This window comes from Globicephala melas, chromosome 4 (assembly GCF_963455315.2).
Source record: "Globicephala melas chromosome 4, mGloMel1.2, whole genome shotgun sequence".
Classification (NCBI taxonomy): domain Eukaryota; kingdom Metazoa; phylum Chordata; class Mammalia; order Artiodactyla; family Delphinidae; genus Globicephala; species Globicephala melas.
This window is the reverse complement of record NC_083317.1, coordinates 7,471,275-7,497,619: the sequence shown is the minus strand read 5'-3', so window position 1 is coordinate 7,497,619 and position 26,345 is coordinate 7,471,275. Positions and strand designations below refer to the sequence as shown.

The window sequence follows — 26,345 nt, the reverse complement described above, 5'->3', positions numbered from 1 at the left end:
AAGAACCCGTTTGACTATGTCAGGTGACTTCTCTGAAAAGTACTCAGATCCCAGACTTCGGGGAGCAGGGATCTTATTTCCTGGAACTGCTCCCATTTAGGGGTCTGCTGAAAGCTTTGAGCCCTTGGCCTTAACCCCCATCGTATAAGTAAATGTGAGCACACACAATGTTGCAGGATATTTCAGACGTAGGCCATGGGACGCAGTGGTGAGACCATGACAAGAGCAAAAGCAGAGAGTGGAGGGGACGGGTGTCTGGGTGAACACGGGCTCTGCCCCCTGCATGCCCACCTCCAGCCCCAGAACTCCACCTGCCCCGCCCCCTCTGCTCCCCTACAGTTTCCTCACTTGAGGCAGCCACAGGGAAAGGTGGTGGCCATGCTGGCCTCTGAAGGGGGCAGAGCCAGACAGAGGCCAAGCCCAGAGCAGCCCTGGGTTCCTTGCCTTGCACTGCCATCCTAGAAGGTCTCCAGTGGGTACCTAGTGCTGGGGGTCCAGTGCCGGCCCTCCTGGAACGCCCTCCTCTGTGCCGGGCACTGTGCCGGGTGCTGAGGGCTCTAAGGACAGATAAGGCCCTTGTGTTTCAGGAGAGTGGGCTTAGATTTGTGGTGTTCAACTCTCAAATCCGTGGCGGGGAGGCGGGGGGAAGTTACGGCCCGGGCCCGAGGATGCTTCTATGCCCTAGGTACCACCGGCAGATAAAATAAATAATTCCCGGTCCGTATCCATGTTGCTCTTGTTCTCTGTGAACATATGCTCTTGGGGTAACAAACTACACATTGAAAGATCAACGTGTTTTCAGTTGGTTTCCACTTTTCGTCACAATGTATTTTCTCACCTCTCCCACCCTCTTGCTGGGACCGTGAGCTGTCTGAAGTCATCAAGTCATGCTGACCCTGGGAGAAGTGAGGGACCAGCCTGGACCTTGGTGGGCAGGGACTTGCTGGTTGGCAGAGCGGGTACCTCTGGCTCTAGCAGTGAAACCTTCTGATGAGGATCTCTTCACGGGGGAAGGGACGCCGAGGATGCTAGCTGTGCTGAGCATGGATGGTGGGGAGGCACAGGTGCACTGACCTGCTGTTCTGGTCCCAGGGGAAGCAAGCCCCTCACCTCCCAACCGCAAGGCAACCCACTCAACAGCGCTGGACCGAGAGATGCCGCTCTGACCCTGGCCACCAGCCACATGGGCTTCTCCAAGCTGCCCCCTTTCTGGCGGTTTCTACTGCCAGCTTTTCAGATCCTTGAATGATTGCTCTGGAACCTGAATGCCTGAGTTCAAATTCCAGCCCCCTCCTATTTTAGCTGTGTAGCTTTGGGCAAGTGGAGTTTTTCTTAACCTCTCTGTGACTCAGTTTCCTTATCTGAAAGTCTATTAGCACCAACTTTATAGAATTGTTAAGTTTAAATACATGATTGCAGGTAAAGCAAGAAGATTAAAAATGATTCAGTACCTCTTAACATTGTAGCATGGAGGCTGAGAATCTGGGTTTAGAGCCAGGTGATCTGGGTTTGAACCCTGACTTCATTCCTTCCTCTTGGTGTGATCTTGAGTGAGTTTCTTAATCTCTCTGTGCTTTAGTTTCCTCACCCATAGCACGAGGATAATAACTGCATTTGTTCCCGAAGGCTGCTGTGATAAACTAGTGAGAAAGTAAAGTGCTTGCAGAAGCCCACAACACATACTAAATGCTATACAAATACTAAGTTATTAATTTTGTTTTATAAATAAAAAACAGAGAGGTCAAGTAAATCCTCCACAGAAGTTACACAGCGAATAATGGTGGTTCTGAGACCATGACCAGATCCCCAAATAAAAAGAAATTGTTCCCACAATTCACCGAAGTATTTTCCTTATTGCGAGAGCAAGAGGGAGTTTCAGGCCTGAAATTCTCATCAGGCTGTGCATAGTCCTTTCCAAGTCAGCCAACAATAGAACACGATCCTGGTTCAGAAATCACCTGCCAGGGTTGGCTGTTTTTGCTGTTGTTGGGTCCGATACGGTTATGCTGAGGCGCACAGTTACCCTGTGAAGGGACTCCTTGTCTCCCTGGCTCTCTGGGGAGGGTTTTGGCTCTAGCTCCACACCTGGCCAGCCCTCCTGCCCTCACAGGAAGTCTTGTCCCCTCAGGTACAGCATCCGCCTGTGCCCAGATGCAGACAAAATGGCCCTCTCTTCACTCTCCGCTGAACACATAATCCAAAGGTTACAGATGCTTCAAAAAAGATCCTCCCCCAAACGTTCCCCAATCCAGTCCTTATTCCTCAAATCCCACTAGCCCCTCTCAATTATCTTATATTTCTTGCTCCATAGCCAGTTCGTCTAACTGAAAAGTATGTGTGCATGTGTGCGTGTGTGTGTACGTATGAGTGTGTGTGTGTGTGTACACATTGAGCACCGCGACAGTCTCTTTCCCTTCCATAGGAAATACCAGCAAAGCTGCAAAACATCTCCATGGAAACCAGCCTTTCAGTCCATTGGGCTTCTGCAGTGTGGATACATCCTGTGCAAGGCAGGCAGGGACTAATGAGGCAACTTAATAGAACATACAGCGTGCCAGTTTAGAATGCAATGGCCCTTCCTTGGGGCTCTTAATAAGCCAGTGACATCCAAACGATGACAGAACCCCATGTTTTACTCCATGAAAGCTTAAGTGTGTGCAGGCTTTGATTGTCATGAAACTTTTGTAGGTTCACTGCCCCACATGAGGTCATGAAATGTAGGTCTCTGTAGTAACCTACAACACAGTCAATTTAAAAATGACAGTTTCTCCATCATGGTAAGACTCCCCTCCCCCAGCCCGGTTACCTTTTAGGTCTCTTATGTGGTCCTAATGCGTTTTCTCTTGTTCTTTTGTCACACTGACATTTTTAATCTGCTGAGAAACAGAGGTGATTTCAAGAGGAATAATTCTGATTTTTTTTTTTCTTAACCTTTCCCTCACCCTCTTCTACCTTTTCTCCATTAGAGGATATGTATTAAGGCTCTAAACAATATATACTCAATCTTTTTGCCTTTCAGGCAAGGATCAAAATGGTTGTGAATCCTGCTGGTAAGAGGTATGAAGTGTAGGATACGACCCTTCAAAGGTTGGGTAGGAGCTTTAAAATATTAACAGATGGGATCAAACATATATTTGATGAGCTGAAAAGATTAAGTGTGTGGGTAATTTCCACAAGTATATTATTTTACCCCTTCATTAATATGAAAGCTCTTTTTGTATGATTATAATTGTCTGGATATTTGAATAGTTTTCCACATTATTTGGTCTCATCTACACTGGACCAATGGGATAGTTGCCTCAGGTGATTATTGTTTAACTTTCTGTTTATAATTTCTTCTGTTGTTATTCTGGATGTTTGGGGGCAGCAAACAGTCAAATATTCCAAATATGTTTCAATTTGATTGACCATTTTGCCTGGAAAGTTCTAGGGAAAATAATGTAAGATCTTATTATTTGAAAAGCCTATTATGCTAAGTTGTCTGATTTTAGAATTGAAATCAGAATGTCATATCCACCTCAAAACCTGAGGCTGTTCTTTTTTTGCTTCTTAGACTTGTTAACTCTTGGCATTTGAAATCCATCATTACTTATTATTAGAGTGATTATGACAAGAGAGTTTGAGAATGTTTGGAGCTCTGAAAGGCAATAATATATTTAAAAGAAAAAAATGTCTCAAACTATACTCCCTCTCAAATAATGTACTACTGGTAAAATTATGTGGTTATGCTTTTTAGTAAATCTGTCATTCTTCTTAAAACTGGCTTTTTCTTGTATCTTTATGCTACTGGTTCTGATGTACGTAAAGGCTCCTAAAAGAATGCAGGTATGCCTTCCCAGATTGCCATAAGTTGATTCATTTATCTCTTATATTTGGCTGTTGAGAAAGCCAGGTCACCAAGAAGCCATTAATTAAATTCTAAGCAATTTTCCCACCAGAAAAATCTGGAAAAAAGGATGAGAGGAAAATAGATTAAAAAACCCACCTAATTTTCTAATTTCGTGTAAATAGAAGTAATATTTCTTCTGCTTGAGAAAAAGAGAGCCAAAGATAGCATTAGGAGTATATCAGAATTCATAATTTTGAACGAAAGTAAATTGCATAAAGTTTTGAAGGAGGTTTTTCTGTTTGGGTTTCCAAAGTGAAACTGTCCGAATTTTACCTGTTTAAGGATGTATTTCATTGTTTGGTGAGGGAGAAATTGAAATCATATATATATATATGGTCTGTGTCCACCTTAACTGGGTGCACTGCAATTCAATTCTGACACTAACCACTTGGTGATGGTGCGAGATCCCACAAGTTAAGGGCTCAGTTCTCCACAGCTCTGTCCTTACTTCAGACGCTAGATGCATTTTAGGAGTCCCCAGACCATCTGCACTTCTGACCTCTATGTCTTACCACACTTCTAGCTATAAATTCTGGGGTTCCCACTATGCCTTTAGGTATGATAATCCACTAAAAGGTCTCATAGAACTGAAGAGAGTGCTAGACTTGCAATTATAGTTTGTTATAAAGGACCACATAGGTGGGATCTAGGAGAGAGGCAGAGCTCCCATGCCCTTTCCCCATGGAGTCAGGGCACTTTGCCCTCCTGGGATGTCAATGTATTCACCAACAGGGAAGCTCCACGGAGCCTCATGTCCAGAGTTTTTATTGGGGGTTTCAGTACATAGACACGATTCATGAAGTCATGGGCCATATGATTGAACTCAATCTCCAGTCCCTTCCCCTGCACCAAGGTTGGACTTGGTATTTCTGGTGACCAGCCCCCATCCTGGGTTGAACTAGGGGCCCATCATGAGTCACCTTTTTAGCAGAACAAACACACTCTTTTCACTGAAGAAACTCCAAGGGGTTTTGAAGCCCTGTTCCAGGACTCAGGGACAAGACCACATATATTCTTACTACACCACAGCACATAAATAATTGGCAAGACATAGCCCTCCTGATGTCTGCTCTTACTTGCCTAGTGTCAGGGACATGCTGTTTTGTGTACATTATTGCCAGATTTGTCACTTTCCCTCTAGCACTGTTGTCAAGCGCCTAATCTTTTATCTGGTTATTTGTTTTGATTTCTGCCAAAATACATCAAAATATCATGACACATGGGTTCTACCCATCTCCCAAGTTGCAGTTTTAGTCATTTTTATTCTTTTATGCCACCTCTCTCAACCCTGACTTTTATGTAAAAAATTGTTCCCTCAACATAGAAATTTGGGGGCCTCTATTTCAGGTTCACTTCTTCTGCCCTCCCTCCAGTTCCCACCCCACCTTGGGCCAATGGGTTAACCAGCAGTGTTGCTTCAGGGTCCTCATCAAGAAAATGAGTTTTTTCTCTTATGAAAAGAACTATGGTGCCTACGAAACACAGGGATATAAAATTTGCATTTTGAGGATTCCATATTTATGGGAAAGGCTTCAAGCAGTCCAGACTCAAAAATAAATACTCTAATGTAGATGGCCATAAATTGACAGGGGAAAGAGAACTTTCTGGAAGTACTTTTGTCTTATCAAATAGTTTGGCAGCGTAAAAACTTTTCCCATGCAAGGATTTATTGGTCTATGGACCTTTCTGCTTCTTAGTCATTACAATCACTGTAGCAAAGTTTTGTGAAGACATGATTAAATCTGTCTGTTCCCAGTACCTCAGGATGTAATATGGGAAGTATTTATTTATTTTAAATTGAGGTTAAATTCCCATAACATAAAATTAACCATTTGAAAGGGGACAATGCAGTGGCATTTAATACATTCACAATGTTGTGCAACCACCACCTCTATCTAGTTCCAAAACATTTTCATCACCCCAAAAGGAAACCCCATACTCAAAGCCATTACTCCCCTTCAGAGGATAATTATTTTTCCAAAAAAATCTCTGTTTTCAGTCATTCACTTAACGAATATTTATGTCTACTGTGTAAGGGATACATGTAGAGTACTTTCTTTTTCCTTGTCATTTTCTTACTTTTCCTAATTGTATTGTATATGGCTATAGGAAGATTCCAGACAACTGGGTCTGGTTAATCAACTAGAAAATTCTACTCCATTGATAGAGTCTGTATCTTCCATCTTATCCAGCAAAAGAGCAGACACACAGCAACTACCTAAGGAATGTTGAATGACAGAGCTTTGCTGTAATCATACTGCATTAGGATTATATTATCAAATTATCAAATTATATTATCAAATCAAAAAGATTTCTTTAGGCAAGCAGAAGTCAGGAGCAGCCAGAGATGTGATTTCGTATCTGAGTCAATGAGAGGATTCAAACTGGGAAGGAGAATCAGCTCACAGGAACTTGTCACACCTCTTTGTTAAAAAAAGCATTGCAGGGCTTCCCTGGTGGCTCAGTGGTTGAGAATCCGCCTGCCAATGCAGGGGACACCGGTTTGAGCCCTGGTCCGGGAAGATCCCACGTGCCGCGGAGCAACTAGGCTCATGCGCCACAACTACTGAGCCCACGAGCCACAACTACTGAAGCCGGTGTGCCTAGAGCCCGTGCTCCGCAACAAGAAAAACCGCCACAGTGAGAAGGCCTCGTACCACAACTACTGAAGCCAGTGGGCCTAGAGCCCGTGCACTGCAACGAGGAGTAGCCCCCGCTCACCACAACTAGAGAAAGCTCGCACACAGCAACGAAGACCTAACACAGCCAAAAATAAATAAATAAAATTTATTTTTTTTAAAAAAGCATTGCATTCACAGTGTTTCAAAGGAGACCTTCTGAACTGAACTGCAACTTGCAGCTACCGTTCTGGATGAGCCAGTTGCCCGGAAGTTGCCCTTTCGAGAGACAGCTGTAAGAACCATCGGGATGCACGTGGAAGATGACAAGTCCCTCGTTACATAAGGTCTGGGCGTTGGGGAGTAGCCCCCAGACACCATTTGACAATAAAGAATGTGTCAGGATACGGCAGTGACCCCACTCCTTGTGGGTGGGGAAGGCGGTGTCCCCAGGTGCCCAATTCTGTCCCCTCAGCCCCACTCAGCATCCAGCGTCCCTGGACCAGCTCCGGGGCTCCTACAACCTGGGAACCCTCATTTCTGAAAACCCGCACAGCTCTGTGCTCCATAGCCTCTAACTGATGTCTGGCTATTGTTTTATGTGGGGGATTTTCTGTCCAGACAATCTTCTTAATTGTGTTTTCCTTCTCAGCACAGAGAAGAATATTTTGCTGACAATATGCTTGAAATGAGAAGATGCCTTCTTTCCTTTGGGTGTTGGGGTCCATGGTTTTGCTGGAGGTGGTGCCTGTGGACCAGTGAGAGGGGATTTCTTAAAGAACTTTAAATCTACATAACTTCATTTCTCTTTTATAAGGATTTAAATCTCACCACCCATCTTAGGTTCAGTGAAAGACAGCTGCTCTTTCCTGGAGCCACAGAGCCAAGCCGTTTCTAACAAACATTTAGAGTGTGTCTTATATGACAGCACAATTTGCTTTAGTGGAACTGACATCTAAAAGGGGCCTTTATACAAAATAGTACATATTTTTGTTCTGGTCAACCTAGAGGGTCAGTAAGTATCAGAATATTTCAAAATTTCCAGTTAGTAAATCCCCTAGATCTTCTAGATCTCAGATCTTTTCTTAATCTCCCATTTAGCACCTTTATAATCATATAACTCTTAGACAAATATAATTCTGAGGAAACTTGTCATTAGACCAACATCCCCCCTTGTGTTCATTTCTTAGGCCCTCCACTACAGACTACCCAATCCTGGGTGGCTCACAACTGCAGAAATTTGTTCTCTCCCAATTCTGGAGGTGAGCAGTCTGAGACAAGGTGTCGGCAGGACCACACTCCCTCTTCCTTGCCTCTTCCACTTTCTGGGGGCTGCTAGCAGTCCTTGGTTTGTGGCTGCATCCTTCCAATCTTCAAGGCCAGAATCTTCAAATCTCTCTGCTCTGTCTTCACTTTGCCACCTCTGCTCTACATATGTGATTGCTTTTAGGGTCCACCTGGATAATGCAGGATAATCTCCCCAAGTCAAGTTCCTTAACTTGATTCCATTTGCAAAGATCTCTCCGCCTTTTATCTCCATATGAGGTAACATTTACAGGTTCCAGGGATTAGGATGTGGTTCTCTTGTGGAGCCCAGTTTTTCACTCTATTAAAGAAGTTAAGCAGACTTCTTTCCTGCAGAGCATCTTAAAGCCGTTACTACACTAATAGGCAGTGGGAATCTCAAGGGGAGAGGCAAGTACCCCCTACAAGAGTTGAATCACCAACACCACAAAAATTAGTCTGAGGATGTCATGGGACTAATGGCCCTAGGAATAAACTTTAGAAAATGTTTGGCTTTAGGATAACTTAGAAACTTCTTCTCCAGCATTAAGGACCCCATCCACCATTCCTAGATTTCTCTCTTACTATTTTCCTACTTAAAATGTCCAGCTTTAGTCAATGCGTCCTGATCATTGTTCTCCAAATATACCTGTGCTCTCCTGCCTCCACTTTCTCCTAAGATAATGACCACCCACCTCATCTTGACCCCCAAGCTCCCTGCCACCCCCTAATCAGAAGCACTGTCACCCCTTCACCTCCTCGGTAAAACCCTGTCCATTCTCGAAGGCCCAGCTTTCTCAAATTCTTCCTGGTTCTTCCAAGAAGGAGTCTCTCCCTTTTTAAATCTCACCTTTAGTGTTGAGATACCCCAGGGTCAATAATAATTAAGTACAGAAATGTCCAAATCTTTACTTTTTAGTTTTACAACCAGCAGATTCAAGGTTATCCCTATAATGACCTTGTGGTCTTTCCAATATGGAAAGACAGGGAGGTGAACTACAGCGTAATCTTGACTTTTCTCTAGGAAATGGGTTGTTGTGAGTTGAACTTCATTTGATTTTAAGTCTTGGTTAAAAAAAAAAAGGTGAGGTCTGTAGGTCCTCACTTACTTGGAATTTTATCATCTACTTCCTTAAAACAGGACAAGAGTTAGTTTGTTGTCTGAAGTTGTGTTAAATTTTTAATGTCAGCCTTAAGGTCCTGACTCTTGTTTTATAATTTATCACCCCTCCCCCACACTCTCCATGCCTGCTGGTAAGTACTTATTGATTACTTGGTTAATTATTTGTGATGGACTCACCCTTGATTTATTAAAAAAAATTAGATTAAAAAATTGTATGCAAGGAAGAATCCTGCATTTTGAGGAATGCAATGCTTGGCTTATTCAAAGTCTTATTCCTTCCTTCCTTGATGATCGTGGAGCAACATGAACAAGTCTGGCAGGAGAAAATGGAGAGAAAACCTTTTCCATGGGAGGCTCTGAGACATGCATCTGACACCTTCCTTTTCATTACAGCCGTGGGGGAAAAATGTGCATCTTACACGGGAATGAGAACATTCTGGCTTAAAAAAAATCCAGACTTTTTTCTTCCTATCCATTTTCCTATGAGAGCATCCTTTTTGAAAATGTGTGCTGGAAAAAAGGACTGCAAAGCCGTGTGCCTGCAGGTTAGGGACCCAGCAACGTGGAGGAGATAGTAATTTGGGGAAGGGTATTATTTAGAAGTCAGAACACGATCACCATGGGGCACCTTTCTTTGATTTAGTTGCACGTTTACTCCTAGGTGAGAGCCAGAGCCATAATCTGAATTAAATATCTACTAAGAAAGCATCCCTAGCAACCCAGCAGGGAGTGATGTTTGGTTTGGCTTTGACTTCAGGAAATCCAAAGCCAGGTTTAGCTCTCTTAATTCTGTGAACTGGACTGTGTGTGAATCTGGGGAGCAAACATCATCAATATCACATCTGTTGCAGGAGAGAGCATATGATATTGGGAGGAAAGGGTCTGTATACCGAGCTGAAAGGATTACAGTATTTAGCAATGAAACCCACAATGAGACTCTTTGGCAAGGATGAAAGTCCAAGTATAAGGTGAAATATTACTTGTCAGAACAAAGGTACAACAGGTAAAAACCACCACATATTAAAATCCCTAAGGTAGCTGAAATCAGTCAACAAGAATTTTTTAGTACCTAATGCCAACTCATAAGATCATACGGCCAGGCCACAGCCCTTGGACCTTTAAGAGAGTTGGGTATAGTACAAGGTAACAAAACACCACAATATGAATAGTTTTATAATGGGCTTGAGAATAGTGAGTAAAGTGAGGTGTGGGGATCATAAGAAGGTTCATTTTTGTTTTTGAGGGCCTGATAGGGGACAATTGCTATGCTCAATGCTTTGCATGCATTATATATTATGTGATTATACGAATATATATGTTTATTAGCTTTCAATCATATCTGTTAGCTTATGCATGTATATACATATTCAAATGCAATTATTTATACAAGCTTATATGGATAAGTATATATATTAGCTTATATATACATATCTATTACCTTTATACACATTATCAAAACAATGCCAGGTGGCTGTTATGCTCCATCGCAGGAACTCGGAGAAGAAGGGTTAAGTAATTCATGGGTGGGCTCACAGCTAGGAGGTGGCTGAGTGGCAGTCAGACCCTGGGAAGACCATGCTGACTGAAGATGCTCTCCCTAGAAGGACGACTGCATGCCAGAGATGTCTTGCTAACTGTGTAGAAACCTTTATGAATGCAGTTCTGGGCTGCAGAGCAATTCTCTGAGTCAATATTTAAACATCAAGACACACCCCCCTCCGCCTCCCACCTCCCTTCCTTTTAACGCCTTTGAGCCTGAAATTGTAATGTCTTGTGAGAGATTAAATCAAAGCAGAAAAGTGCACGAGAAATGTAGGCAGTGATGTTGTTACTGCCGAACACCCCCCCACCAGCTCTTTTCTCTCGGTGAAGCCGAGACTTGGTGAAATCTGGGAAGTGACTCCCTCCCACCAGGTGACATCGCTGTCAGCCTGTCTTCCCCAGCGCCAGGAGCCAGGTGCTTCCCCGGCAGGCCTCCCCTCTCCAGGGGAGAGGCAGAGGGAGCCGCGGGGAGCCCAGGGGCTGTCCCAGCTCACACACTTGTCCCCAGGAGGAAGAGTAGGGTGGGGAAGGGGGAGGGGGCAGCAGCCTAGCACCAGGGGACAAGCGGGTGACAGATGAGTGATGACAAAGTCTCTGAAGGGCCTCATTCCCTTTTGCTGGGGAGTATCAATGAGGCCAAGAGGGCGGCACAGGTAAAAAAGCAAATTCCTCCACCCAGATGTTCAGGAGTCCAGGTCTGCCCTCAGGTTTGGGCAGCGTCTCTCCCCTGCCTGTGCTGTCCTCTTGGGAGCCTGGGCTTTAGAGTTCAGTGTTCCTGCTGTTCCCTCTTATGATCTGAGGCTCACATCTCAAATGCCTTATATTAAGCTAAGTGCTTCCTGTACACACACCTGCTCACATCCTCCAGCTCTGGGTTGGCCACACTTGCTCGCCCTGTAGGCCATTGGCTCCCCTGCCCTCTGGCCTTCCTCATGGCCACACCTCTGCGCAGGGGACCCTTCTCTCTGCAACCTGAGGGCACAGAGGGACGCCTGAGATGCTGAGTTTCCACTCTTTGCCCTGATGAAACTTGTTGACGGCAGAAACGTGGAGAAGGGGGTTTGGCGGTTGATGCATTCCCAGCATTATCATGCTGGGAAAATCCCTTTATCCTTCTAAGCTTCATCCAATGGCTGCATCAATAAAATAGAAATACCCTTGACTTGATGGTCCCCAAAGCCAGGTGGCCGAGAGAGATGGATTCTCTCGGTGGTCACCAAGAGTGGCTCAGGTTTCCATCTCTGCATTACTCAAGTAGAGGCTGTAGCAGGGAGTGATACTGGAGACCGAAACCTCGGGAGGATCTGCAATTGACTAGAAAGTCCCACTATTGCTGCATAAGAAGAAAGAAGAACCAGAAAGACTGGTTCTTCCTGGTTTATCTAGAGCAGTGATTCCCAGTCTCTCAATGGGGAGTGACCTGCCCTGCAGAACAAATTTAGTCATGTCTGAAGACATGGCTTGTGACAAGTGGGGGAAGGTGCTACTGGCATCTAGTGAGTTGAAGTCAAGGGTGCCATTAAACATCCTTCAATACACACAGCTTCACAATGAAGAATTATCCAGATCTGCATGTCAATGGTGCCCAAGGCAAGAAATGCAGTCTAGATCTTCCTAGGGCCCAAGAGAAGTTGTCGGTGTCAGAGATGAGTTTCTCACCAACCAAGTCACAAACATTCATCAGAAGGTGAGGGTGAAAGTGATCTCCAAAAATCTTAAAGGAAGGAAAATGAACTTGAGAAAACAGATTTTCTCCATTTCCATTTTCACGAAGCACAGTAATAATCTGTACAAATGTAAGGCACCCTAAGCTGAAATTTACTCACTTAGTTTGCTGCTTTGAACATTGCTGTGTGTTTCTACCAGTCACATCCTTTAAATTACATGCGCGTTCTGGAGATGGCAAGGAAGGAAGCGTCATTCTTATTTGGAGAAGGCTGTTGTCGGGGGAGCCTCAGAAGGGAGGCAGCAGATGGAAACCAAAGGAGCAAGGAAGTCCTCACACTGAGGGACATGGGAGGGAGGAAAAGGGGGGACCAGGCAGGGCATGAAGCCCATCCCCATGGAGATGGTGTCTGGGGCCATTAAGCGGCATGAAGACTACGATCCATTTCAGGTCCTCTGAACTCAAGCTAGAATCTCTGATTCCAACTGAACAGGCCCGTAATCCCAAGCAGAAAGTGATTATCCTTGAATTTAAAAGATATATTCCAGTAAGGAAAGCACATGCCTCTTAGTAAAAAAATAACAGCTTTTTAGAGGAGCACAAGCAGGGAAGAGGCTGCTGGATCTCTCTCTTCTGCTTTGGATCAAAGGAAGCATTTCTGCCTAATGGTGGGACTGAAATGATATATTGTGAAGGGACCCAACGTATCATACCATAAAATCTTCTGCATCCATCTGCGTTCTGCTGCCCCTCCATGCTGGCTTCTCTGGGCATCCACTCTTGTGCCCCCCTCCCCGTGTCCTGCAGGTAACCCAGGAAAGAAGATACAGAAAGGAGGATGCTCTGGTCAGAGTTGCTAGTTGAGGTGGCAGAGCCAATCTGGCAAGTGTGGGCAGCCAGGATGGATAAGGGATAAGACAAGGCTCCCAGAGTCATGGGAGAGTGAGAGACTCAGCCTGGAGAACCTATTCCCAGAAGCACATGACAGAGATGCTGGGAAGGGGAGGGGCTGCTTGTCTGCACCTGTGCTGGCACCCAGCCCCGTGGCCCATCTGCATCAACCCGCCTGCAGGATGGAGGGGGACACGGTCTCAGGCTAGGAGATGCAAAAGAAAGGGAGGTGGGAAACTACCAAAGGAGAGTCTGGAGGAGATGCTGGGTGGCCAGAGCAACAGGTGCCCTCTGTTGAGGAGGAAGGCACATGAGAAGGGAGACTTGACAGGAGAGAGAAGGTTGAGACAGCAAGAAGGGTCAAGGGTACACTGCCAGGGAGAGCTGACAGTGATGGGGCATGTGGGGAGGGATTTAAGAAGACCTGAAACCTCCCTTTTCCAGGAACGAGAGGGAGCGATGCTTCCCTGTGCAGCTGTCACAGAGGAGTTCATTTAGATAATAATCACAAGTAACAAAGTGACGATTTAAACTGTGTAAGGGCAAGAACGAGTGCTCAAGAGCAATGGGTTTGTCTTTAAGTCGTGTTACTCTTTTTTCTTAGGGGGTGCCTTTTTGAAGTTTTATTAAATCTTTTATTACGAGTAATTGTATCCAAAACAAAAATAAATGCAGATAATAAAGAAGAGTATAAAATACAGAGTAAAAGGTCTTCCTACCCACTTCCAGTCATCAGAGGAAATGCTGTCAACAGCATCTGGTTTTAGTTTTCCTAGCGATTAGCATGAATTTAATGAACTAGATTTACACCTTTATTTTCTAAAACTTTCACTGCTCTTATAACCCATGGTGTCCTCTTTCTTGTATTCTTTTCTCTTTCTTGAAGTTTTATTTTTTTTTAAAGGATGCATGGGATCCTTTTTTTTAAAGGATGCTTTCTGATTGTAATATGCCTGTATTCTTTCCTCCCACTTACCTATCAGCTGGGTATGAATTTTCGGATGGAAAATCATTTCCCTCAGAATTTGAATTTAGTATTCTGTTGTCTTTTTTTTATTTTTTAATTGAAGCAGAGTTGATGTATAATATTATATAAATTACAGGTGAACAATACAGTGATTCACAATTTTTAAAGGTTATGGGGAATAGAGCAGGTATTTTATAATAACTATAAATGGAGTATAACCTTTAAAAATCAAGTCATGTGACTTTTGAGATGATGCTGTGACTACCTGTGTGAGGGTGAGCCTGAGAGACAGATTCCCATATTTAAAGTGTCTGAGTTTTATCAGGAGGGAGAAGATACATTTTAAAAAGCACCATCTGGTGGGCCTGATGTAGCCTTAGTCCCTGAGGATAGAGAGCCATTTCACGCCCTAATGACCTCATGCAAAGAACAGCTCTGCCCTGTCCTAAATATCCTCCATCGCCCTATACTCCCAATCCAGCTATGGGGTCTCTTACCAGCCATGAACAGAAGCCAAAGTCTGGGTACCCACATCTGCCTGGACCCATGACATCTTCCTTTCACCCAAGAGGGCGTAGGGCAGGGCACTGGCAATGGTGTGTTTGAGAGGGTAGGCGGGCATTTCCGCATGGGGATAAGGAGCCTTCAGTACCCAGCAAGGGGGACAGGCCCCATGGGTTTAATACCAAAGGGAACGGTGTCTCTATTCTCCCACTGTCAGGAACCCTAATGCTTTGGGACAAATGTGCCCCTGTGGAGAATCCTGATGCCTGCTTTCCTGGCTCCTGGCCTTGGTGGTTCCAAGTTGAGCTTCCTCTTCTTAGGGGGATGATTCTGGAGCAGTGGTGGTGGCCATTCCTGCCCTTGTGGATTATTCTGGTTTCCCCTGGGCCCATCCTGGCTCTTTGGCCTCAGCCCCCTGCCTCTCCTTTCCTGTCTTAGCTTTTCTGTGGGTCTTAAGTGCCTCCCCATCACCCACAGGATAAAACAGAAGCTGCAGACTAGCCCTTTTATGACCTGACTCTTGCCTATGTGCCCAGCCATCTGCTATCTCCCCCGCCTGCCCTCGCTTCCCCACGCTGGGTCCTGGGTCCTCGGTCAGGGCATTCATGTTCTCACTGGCTGCCTGGTGAAACCTGTGTAACCTTTGGGTGCCTTTATGATGCCCACGCATGCCAGCATGCACCTTCAGCTACAGTGCTTACCAGGTGGCTTCTGCAAGACCCTGATTCTCTGTGCTGTAGTCTCCCACCCCCTTCACCCCCAAACGCTGCACCTGGTGTGGGCCAGGACCCCATTTCCTTATCCTTCCAGGACTTAACACAATGCTGGAGTGATAATAGCAGCTCCGTGAGGAGAGGATAAATGATTAGAAAACCACTGTGCTTTAATGAAGCTAATTTAATATGAGGTGATTGTAATTGGTTCTCACTCTTCATTTCATTTGACACTAGAACATTTCAAGTCTGGGTTAAATTTGAACAATTACTTTAATCGTAGGAGGAGGAATTCCCTCTACATTAATGCAGACCGCCAAGACCTCTAAGTGCCTCACGAAACAGGCCCGTGGCTCCGGGCGGTGGGATGAACCAGGGTCCCCTCACTTCTGTCCTGGCCAGGAAAGGACCACCCTGAAGCTACTCAGGTTACAGTGGCCACTCTGCTCTTTATTTGAGGAGGATGATGAGTAACTGTTTCCTGTGCAGATGTGTTACGGTTGTGATAACCACAGGGTTAACTGAGGGGACAACCTGGGTAGAATGATCCGTGGGGAGGACCAGAAGGGCTCCTCTGGGGCTCACGTGCCCGAGAGAGGCTGGCGGATGGTGACAGAAAGCAACAGAAGTCAACTCTTCCCGTCATGATTCAGAGTGAGCCACGGCTGGCCCTGCGCACTGTCTCCTGCTGCAGGGATGCACTGCATACCTGTGACTGATGTGGAGAAAGAGGCAGAAGTGGGACTCCAAGAATGCTTGCGGAGCGCTGGGGGTGGGGCTCGGGAAGGGGCTCTGAAACTTGCAGAAGGCATGGGGGCCAAGCATCCCCACCTGTCCTGCCCTTGCAACTTCATCACTAAGACAGACATTTGATTGTAATCCACACTATTAATGGACCCCTGTGGTGTCTGACAGGTTCCCAGGTGTGGGGGGATACATCAGCAGGTGACAACCATGAAGAGAATTACTTGCAGAAATCTATGTAAGAACAACCTACAAAGGTACTCTGTACAGATCACGATCCCGGAGCCCCAGGCTATTTGCGTGCTTCTCAACATCTGCAATTTGTCACCATCTGACTTAGATTCGAGTGGCCAGGACAGAGCCCGACAGCCTCAACGTCACCTCTAAGGACAGCACAGTGTGGGATTTGGTTTCCTTGTTTGGGTCTCTGTGTGCCTACTTATGGACAAGGTTGGGAGTCTCCACTTTGGTCAGGCTTTCAGCTTGGTTTCCGTTAGTGCGTGGGTAGTAAAATCCTGGCTACTGACCGGCAAGTTCAGAGTAACTTCCTCTAGTGTGGGGTTTTCCGCCGTCCCATTTGGAACAGGGTTTCTGATGGATGAAGTATGAGAATATCCTTTTCTAAGATGCTAACAGAGATTAAAATGTCAAAGGGCAACGGTAAAAAAACAATAGGCTTTGAAACGTTCAATGACCACAGCCAATGAATGCAAGTGTGTAGTTTATGAATTTTAGATCCCCTGAACCTCCTTGTCAATATCTGTCCTTGCCTCCTTTCTCTTTGCCTTCTCATCTTCTCTTTGCGCATGATTTTGTCTCTTTCCTCCTTAATAGCGCCTTCTCTGGATCTTTAAAATGTTTATTTATTTATTTATTATTTATTTATTTATTTTTATTTCCTGGCCATGTCTCACAGTATATGGGATTTTAGTTCCCCAAACAGGGATCAAACCCATGCCCCCTGCATTGGAAGCTCGGAGTCTTAACCACTGGACCACCAGGGATGTCCTCGGGTCTTTTTTATACATATGTTTCCCCCTGTATTTTTCTCATGTGCATTTTCTTATATTGCATCTTTTTTTCTTCCTTTTTCTGTTTTTTCTTCCTTATCATGACCCTCCTCACTTCAGCAATGTGACAAATATATTTTGAAGTCTTATCATGTATTTATTAAATAAAGTTGTTTTTCCTTAAACATTTGAAAACCTGTTAATACTTTTGCGTCCCTTGCTTGCCCTTTAAAAAAATGATGAATGCTATTGTTTCTAACGTGGTTGATTAATGGCACGTGATAGAAAGAAATACTCCTCACCCTGCTCTAGAAGATGAAGAAGATACCCCATCCCCATGATGGTACTTGCATAGTCATCAAAAGCATTTGGACCCCTATGGTGATTGGAGATGAATTACTCTCTAGTCTAGTTAGACAGAGAGATATTCTAGTAACCAGATGGTTTTTGCTTGGCAGTTTAACAAGCAGAGTGTTTACTGGCTCTGAAAACTCATTCAATGCACTGTGTCCTAGGCATTGGTGGTTCTGTTTTTGTCCGTTTTCTCTGGTGGCCATGGATTTGATGTTCCCAGCACATTTATTGTGCAGTTCTTAAAAGAATGTTAATTCTTTGCTTAGCCCACTGATAGGCTCTCCTTCGATAATTAGGTATTTATTTCCTTGCAGGTTTCCTATGTAGAATAAATGTATAGTTGTATATAACGTTATTCAGGAATTTAATTTTGATGAACTATTTGTTAGTGCTGACCATGTGATTAACTTTCATCGTGAGCACCTTGAAAAGTAGGAGTATGTCATATATTTTATAATTTTTTTTTATCTTTGTCAGGATCACTGGACTGGAATGTTGGGTATGATTCCAAGGTCCGTTTTCAAACTTTAAATTTCCTTTGTGCATTGAGCTTATCTATGTGATCTTTTCTTTTCTTCTTCTTCTTCTATTTTTTTTTTTTTTAAGACAGAGCAAGTTAGAAGAATGGCCATGCCCTTTCATCTACCAAAGGGTTTGGAATTCAATTTTGGCAGAATTCTCTTAAGCCAGTGGATGCATAGGTCAAAATCCTTAGAACCATTGCAGAGGCAAACATGAAACTGAAAACCAACACATCAGGGAGGGTCCAGGGAGGGGCTCTTATTTAAATGCATCTGGATCCAATAGATATAGAAAAATTAAAATACCTTTATCAGAAATATTGACCAGTAGATCTCTTATAGTGCCCTAAATGGTTTATAATTCAGTTAGGTGAGCTAAAAAAATATTCACTGAACTAGAGATCAAATTCTAACAGGAGACTCACGGTAAAACCTGTTAGCATCACAACTCACACAAGACACTATTTGATTTAATGCACCATACACCCCAGACTCCACTCATGGAAAAGGATGCTAGATTCCAAGCCGTTGATCTTTCTAGCATTCAGAGAATCTGTGAGTCTTTTGTGTTGGAGACTTCGGACTTAGAGATTAGGACTAAGTCTGCGAAAGTGCCGTGGATTGTGAATTACTTGATGTGTCCCAATCTCGCTCCATATTTTGACAGCATAGGCATGTCAGTTTCATAGTGGTTCTGGTACCCTCACTATTTCATTCCAGGTCTGAGAAGAACACCTACTATGACTCAAGGGCCTTTCCCTGACAGAGAACCAGTTTGGTGTTCTTCAAACCAAGTGGCAAATCCTTGGAACGTTTTTCCATCTGCAAAGCTAGAGGCAGAGAGAAAGGTGGAACGGAGTGAGGTCAGGGAGTGACCCAGAAAGGAGAGCAGAAGAGAGACGTGGGAGCACCTTGTCCTTCCCTTAGTCCCTGTGAGCTGCCATTTCCATCGTGAAATTAGCATGTGTTCAAGACATATGAAATTAGGCAGAGGTTTTGGGTCAGGAATTAAAGCAATGCAATGTACAGAACCTTGTAACATTACCTTTTCTTGGAAGGGGGGGTACCTTTGGCGATAAGGGCTCATTGACTGTGCTGCAGGAGAACACTTGTATTTAACAGTCTCAGGATTTGAGGAATAGTAGAAGGAGAAGACAGGGGCCAGTTAAATTTGTGCAAGATCCATGGCTAATTTTGCAGGCCAATTTTAAGTAGGTGTTTATGGCTCTAATGATACTGGAGAAGTGTTTACAAGCTTCCCTTGTCACCTTAGATGTGAAATCCATCACTAGGAAAATGTACCTTTTCAAAGGAAAAAAGTCTGCATTGTCTATTTATTTCATATCCACATGGTCTTTAATAGTTAAACGTCAACACAGGAAATTGCATTTCTCAGTTTGCAGGAGGATTTATTATAATTAATTTTTCTTTTCTCTTCAAAACGCTTTGTGTATCCTGTTTACTTGGCTTAAGAGTTTAGAGCATTATACCACTGGTAGAGTCGAAACCTAAATCACTGCAAGCTGCTTACATCTCAAGTTCTCCATCTTTTAACGGTTCTCTCTGAAATTCCAGAACAGCACCTAACAAGTCTAACGACAAGAAGCCATTCTTTCCTCTCTTTAGATTATCCAGCCTATGGAATATCTGTGCATAAAACTTCAGCTTTAGACTTTGTCTAAACCTCTTAAAAATCAGTTTAAAATTATTGTGGGTCCCAATACCCAACGCAGTGCTACAAATAAAATTCATTTTGACTCTTTAGCTCCATAATGTTGGGGGAAAATTTCAGCACAGAATTGGACACCATGAGAGATGAATTTTGAAAAACACATAATGTAACGTCAGCACAATATGATCTGTGTTAAATAGACCTTGGCTATCACAAGAGTGAAAGACAAATCAGATAATCACAAGGGGATGTGTTTTTTGCAAGATTTTGTCGTTTTCCATTCAAAACCAAAAATGAAGAATAAATTTCAAGTTACTTACTCATGGATTCTGTCAACTTGGCCATCGTTGAAATCTCCTCTTTGTGCTTTTCCTGAAGGTGAGAAGAAAAGATAATTATGTACAAAGCACATCTTAAATATGAGTCAACACAATGGGTCTGTAACAACAGCTCTCTCTTTCTCTCTCTCTCCCTTTCTCTTATGTTAGAATTTGGTCACCAATGATGAAATGAATTTTAAAATCTCACATTATTGCTATATGATCAGTCAGTCACTGAAAAGAGATTTTTAGAATCCTAAAAACCTTGCCAGTGCTCTTGGAAATGACTGTCTGTCACATTGATCTTGGATATATATAATTGGTGACACATGACCAGTTTTCAAAACCTCCTTGACACTGGAGTTTTGATATCCATATGCCAGTCTTTTGCTCTCTATTTTCTCCTGTTGAAGCATTTTTGGTATTTTTGGAGCTGGTATTTTTGTAGTCATTTGGTCTCATTTTTTCCTAAAAGCTAAATAGATTTTGTACATTTTTCTTTGTCTTACTTTTTTGAATTCCTGGAGTTTTTTGAAAGTCATCACTTTTGATGGGTTTATGACCTTATCTGTTTTGGGCTGAAAACATTTTGTTTCAACTGGGATGTAGGCTATAACCCACTGAGTCTGAGAGCGAGAATGATACATACATAAATTGAATCTGTCCTAATTAGAAGATTACTTCAGAGCTATTAAGAATAATGGTCATCTCTTCTGAAAGTTCTCTTCAATTTCTTTAATTTCCTTAGGCTCCTAACATGTGTAGTAACTGAAACATTGGCTGCTATGATTTTACTTTTTTTTACAACCTTATTTTTTTTCTGATGATGAAACTAACACATGCTCATTATTTAAAAACTCAGAAAATATTGAAAAATTATAAATCAGAAAATATAGTTCTCTCATGATGCCACCCCACAGAGAAAACCACTGTAATGTTTTGGTGAAAATCTTTCTATTACCATTTCTATACCTGTAAATATATACAGATATGGAAATATAATCCCCTTTTTATAAATATAAATATCTATACTATACATACGATGTTGTAAGCTACTGTCACTTAACTCCGTATCATACATCTTTTATGTCAATAAAGGTAGAATACATCATCATTTTTTAGTGACTGCATAGCATTCATCATGAATTACACCATAATTTCCTCAACCAGATTCCACTGAATTTGCTTCAGATTGTCACTATTTTATAAAACGCTGTGATGAGCATCCTTGAACTCACATATTTGTGCCCTTGTCCTATCAACACTGAGGATAAATATCAGAGTAAGGTATGATTTGGTTAAAAAGTATGACTATTAAGAATTTTGACACGTATTGCTCAATTGTCCCCCACAAACTTTGGCTCTGACAGTGTTCAAAAACATTTGTTCCTGTATATTCTTGCCAACTTGCCAGTGGCTTTAGCACTCCTCCTCAATCTTTGCCAAACTGATAAGCACAAAGTGGTATCTTGTGCTTTTATACTGCCATTCTTCTTTCTCCGACCTTCTGTTTACGAATGACAGTAGCATGCTTTCACATGGAGTAGGTATGTCATTGACTCTGTCGTGTAGCTGTCCCCTAGCTCCTGTGCCATCAACACTCTGGTTCTTAGAAGCCAAAGGTGGCATTTATCTTCCCCCATGGCCACAGTTTAGTGTTGAGTTCTTCACAGCTGCTTGGCTAGCACTAGAGTCAACGTGTCATGGCTTGGGTGTGGAAGTACAATCAGCATCATTATTCATTCTTCTAGAGCCACCATCCCCAAACTAAAAGGGTCTGTGTCGAGTGTCAATAAACAACTTTGCACACCACAAGTACACTTGACTTGCACAAGCCCTGCAATAACGCAGTGAAACCAAGGCACTGCCTCTTACTTAAACTTACTTAAACTAATTGCCCTTGAGGACAGAAGAAGCTAAGAAACCATAATCTACCACCCTACTGTGGTGGCATTAACCTATGATGTTTAGCCTGCCACGTGGTTTATTTCAAGATGTAAAGGAAAAGCACAGCTACTGGAGAGGCTAAGAGCGTTGGGTGGCAGAGACAAGACCGGCAGAGAGGAACATCTCACAGCAACGTGGGTTCACAGGTACGTGCACAAGGCTGCTTCAAAAACAAGTCTACCCTGGTGGTTGATGGTAATTCATGCATAGATGCAACTCCATGGTGAGAACTCAGTGAAATTCATCCTTGACCTGTAGGAAACTTGTTCTATCTCCGCTTGCTCTGTCCTTGACTCTCCACCTCACCTCTTAGCCTAGTTCTGCTGCTGGTTTGGCCTCTCTAGTTACACCATCTCTCCTTGTATCCTGGTCTATGATTTGCTTTCCCTTTGTTCCCTGTGCTACATCAAGTCTTACTCTGGATCACTCACCTCTTCAGCTTGGTCCTCTTCTCATGGCCCCAGTGGTGAGAGTCCCCAAACCACAGGCACCCAGATTCCAGGCATTATATCCTCACAAAGCCCTGTCGTTTGTCTGTCTTGTGTGTGTGTCACTGTGTTATCTCTTATGACCCAGGGACCCCACCACCTTTTGTACTCCAGTCTTGCTGGTGGGTGTTCCTTGCAGCTATTTTTACCCAGATGTGTTGGATATCCTGGAGAAATCAAATACTGCCTGTGTCAGCATTTTCCTCTTCCCTGTGCCAGATGGAAACTTCTGACATTGAGAGGGGAGGGGCCCTTAAAAGTCCTAAATTTAGCTCTCCCAGTTTGACTCATCTATGGCATAACTTATGGTGGAAATCATGACATATGTTTCTGTGTAAGTGGTTTAGTCATTCGAGGAGATGCCTTTAAACTCCTTATGTCCTTCCCTCATTATCTGAAAGTTGAGGTTTGCAATTACATGACATGTATACTCGATAAAGGATTTACATTTCATTCACGCAAATTCTCCTCCTTTTTCTAAAGCCAAGAGCTTCCTCCAAAGTAAAATTCCTGGTTATGGGATTTACAAATACTGGAAGAGATTTGGAATGATAACATGTTAAACCTAGAAGAGAATCTTTTAAGGAATGTCAAGTCCAACTCCACAGTGATGCACTTGATGAAACTGAAGCCCATGCCAAGAAAGGAATTTCCACCAAGCTGGTCTCTTCTCCTTGTCAACCTCTACTCCCCGAGAACGTCAAGGTCTACCATATAGGGTTATATTGTAACAAGAGTCCTTATACAACAATCCTGGTGCTGTGTTGGAGTTTCTCAGATTTGCCTTCTCTGTGTTCTTTCTTGGAGCAGTCTCATTCACAACAGTGGCTCCAATATCCACAAATGGCTGATGGCTTCCAAATTTGTACATCCAGCTCTGACCTCTACATTGAAATATCGTTGACTGGACAGCACCACACAGCTGTCTAGTGCATGTTTCAAAGCAACGTGTTTGAGGTTACTCTCTATTCCCACACACTTTCCACCAGCCAAACCTCAGCCCCTCACACCTGGGCGATTTCTTCCATTCTCTGTCTTTGGTTTATGGGATCACAACCAACATTATACCTAAGCCAGAAATCTGGGAACTCCCCACCTCCCTTTTCTTCCTCACCCCCGATATTCCACTTAGCTTAAATTTGACCTCCCTTCGCTGCCGTCTCTTAAAGGGAATGTTGATATTGCTTCCCTGTGTCTCCAGCCTTACCTGCAACACTGAAGGTTTATCTTGAAACAATCCTGGGGGATCTGTCTAAAATGCAGGCTTGACCCAGGCACCCCTGCTTGAAATATGTCAGTTCTTCTCTAGCAAGTAAGCATGCAATCCTTGTCTTTTAACCAGGGCAGGCTGCCTGGATGGTTCTGTCTTTATCTGTCACACCCTAGTTGTAGGTACTTTCCTGCCTTGGCAATTACCCAATTTCCATTTCCTCCTTGTGCTCCCAAATTTATCCCTAAGAACTTCCCTGGGTACCAGTAAATCTCTGCAGTTTTCCCCTACTCCTCCTGATCATCTTTTCTGAGTTTTGTTTCTAAGCATGCTCATACGTGATCGTGTATCACTGCATAATTTATTATTTGTGTAAGGGATTCTGAGACCTTTGGAAAAGTCAAGTCCACCTCCCATAGCCTCTTCCAGAGGCTCCCATTGGCACAACCATCACGGTGGGAGGAAGTGTGTGGTAGACCAGAACTCTCTGCCACGGAAACACCCCAGGATCCTGAGCAAGGCCACATTTTGGCCACAGTTTCCTGGTCTGTTCATTTCAGACACAGTTTCCTGGTCTGTTCATTTCAGACATGGTTTGCTGTTTGCTGAGGTGCCCCTAGAAGTAGTCAGCTATGTGAAGAGGGCATCTGTACATGCTTAGCTGGGGAGAGAGTGTGAGTAGTGGCAATATTTTAAGATGAAAAAGACAGATATGTTTGCTTTGAGTCCTTAAGAAATATCTTTGCTCTGGGAGCCAAAGGCTTTGATAGTTGACATAATCAACTGGTTTACTCATTGTAAAATTAAAACAATACAGGAATCTTACTGTCTTGGAGAAAAGAGCCTATTTGGTCTGAAATTTTATTGTTCTTATTTACTGTGTCTGTGCTGCTTGGATGTTCTTACTATTTTGAGAATGTGAGTGAGTGAGAAGTATAGAGGTTGGGGACTTTAAAAGGTTTTTGTGTTGGTTTTACTTCCTATCCACTTACTATATTAACCTCTGGAAGCTTCAGTTTGCTTATCTCTAAAGTGGGGATAAGTAGTATCTATCTGTGTTTCTTCATTCACAGGCCCATTGTAAAGAGCAAATGAGAAAATGTGTATTAATGCACCCAAGTGCTATATCTGTGTGTGTGTGTGTGTGTGTGTGTGTGTGTGTGTGTGTGTGATCATTATTCCCTTTGGCTACCATGTGGGGGTCAAGGGTTATAGTCTGTTCTTGCTATTAGAGGGCAAATACTGACCTCTGGCATTTGTACCAAATACAACAGAGCAATTTTCCCTGAAACTAATAAGACCCAAGGCTGCCTACTTTCCAGGAGACCACTCATCATAAGTGTCAACAGCTGGTGGCCATGCACCCCACACCCCCATTTCCAACACCCTCCACCAGAACACAAGGTTCCAGAACCTTGGCACACTTCTTGAAAGAGCTGGGTTCTTTTGCTCTAAGAGGAATTCCATTTACAACTGTGTTGTCATACATTTAATGGAATAACAGAAACATCTAGAGTTTGGGGGAATCACGATGACATGTTTGAGCAAGCTATGTCCACAGATGCTGAGAAAAATCCCGATTGTCTTGTTAGAACCATACCAGACTCCTTGGGGAGAGTATTGACCCTCAGGGCCAGTGGGTATTTAATTTTCTTACTGTATGACTGTGTTCTCTCTACCATACCTGGGAATATAAATAAAAGCTCAGCAGTTTGCTTGGGACGTGTGCTGTGTGTGTGGAGATTTATACCCATACTTCTGTTTCAGTTAGGGGGAATGTGGCTCTCTACTGGAACCATGCCAGACACATACTTCTCTCTGTCTGAAATGACAGACGGGTTTTTAATGAGGGCAATTATAATAGAGTTTGGCTGTAGCTCAAAGCTACGACTAAGACACTGTGTGTGTATTGGGTGGGGGGGTGGATTCATGAATGCCAAGTTTTAGAGAGGGTGGAGGAGGGGATTTTCTGCTGCACGGGGCTCCCTTGCACACAGAGGGCAGCAGTTGGCACAGCTGAGTGAGGTCTGCGGGTTGAACAGTGCGACTGCATTACTTTCTGGAACCCAGAAGTAGGCTTTTAAGGATGAGGGGGAAACTCGTCATAGTTGATATATTTCAAACCAGTCACATTTGCATTTTGGATATTTTTATCTCTCTAAAAATGTGTGCTTATATTCATCAGAAAACTGTGATTTTTTTTAAGTTACAACCACTTAAAGGAACATTTATATAAAGTGGGAAATGATAATGTTATTTTATGAGTTTGTATCCTCACTGGACCTCACCTCCAGGTTAAAACAGGGGCCACAAATCTCCCACCTTATTCTTAGGTTTCTCAATAAACGTGCCAGCTGTGGTCTCCATCCACAGCTTCCCTTTTCCACTTTCCTGACATGATGCCATAGCAGGTCACCGGAGAACTGATTTAAAAGGGAAATGTCCCCTTCCTCAGGTAACCAATCAAGTAAGTGTTCTTACAATGTGGTACCACACATTGCCTTGAGTTGCTACAGAAAAATATCGGTCAGAGGATTTAAGAACCACTAATTAGCTTTTTTTGCCTAATAAAAAACTCATGGAAATGAGTAGTCAGCATGCAGCTATGGTTTGGGACAATAAAATAGTAATCCCTCACATTTATTTCACGTTTATTACACCCTGGCACTATGTTAAGTGCATTGCTAGACTATCTCATTTAATTTCCACCATGACCCCATGAAATTAATGCTATTACCCCCAACTTTGGGGATGGAGAAATTGAGGCACAGAGAGGTTCAGCAAACTGCCCTTGGTCACAGAGCTGGGAAGGAGTGGAGTTGAATGTCAAACACAGAAGTTCTGACTCATGGAACCAGAGTTAGAGGAAGAGCTTCACTGTG

General features: G+C 43.4%; 1 protein-coding gene across 5 annotated transcripts in view; it reads right to left on the bottom strand.

Annotated features, from left to right (window-relative positions):
• KCNJ6 (potassium inwardly rectifying channel subfamily J member 6) overlaps positions 1–26,345 on the bottom strand; it is a 287,514-nt gene that overhangs the window by 191,710 nt on the left and 69,459 nt on the right. For all 5 annotated transcript variants that reach the window (XM_060297794.1, XM_060297795.1, XM_060297796.1 and 2 more), the window contains exon 2: positions 19,819–19,870. In XM_060297794.1, the coding sequence (XP_060153777.1) occupies positions 19,819–19,843 (25 nt within the window). In that variant the 5' untranslated portion in view covers positions 19,844–19,870. The remainder of the gene's footprint in view (positions 1–19,818; positions 19,871–26,345) is intronic.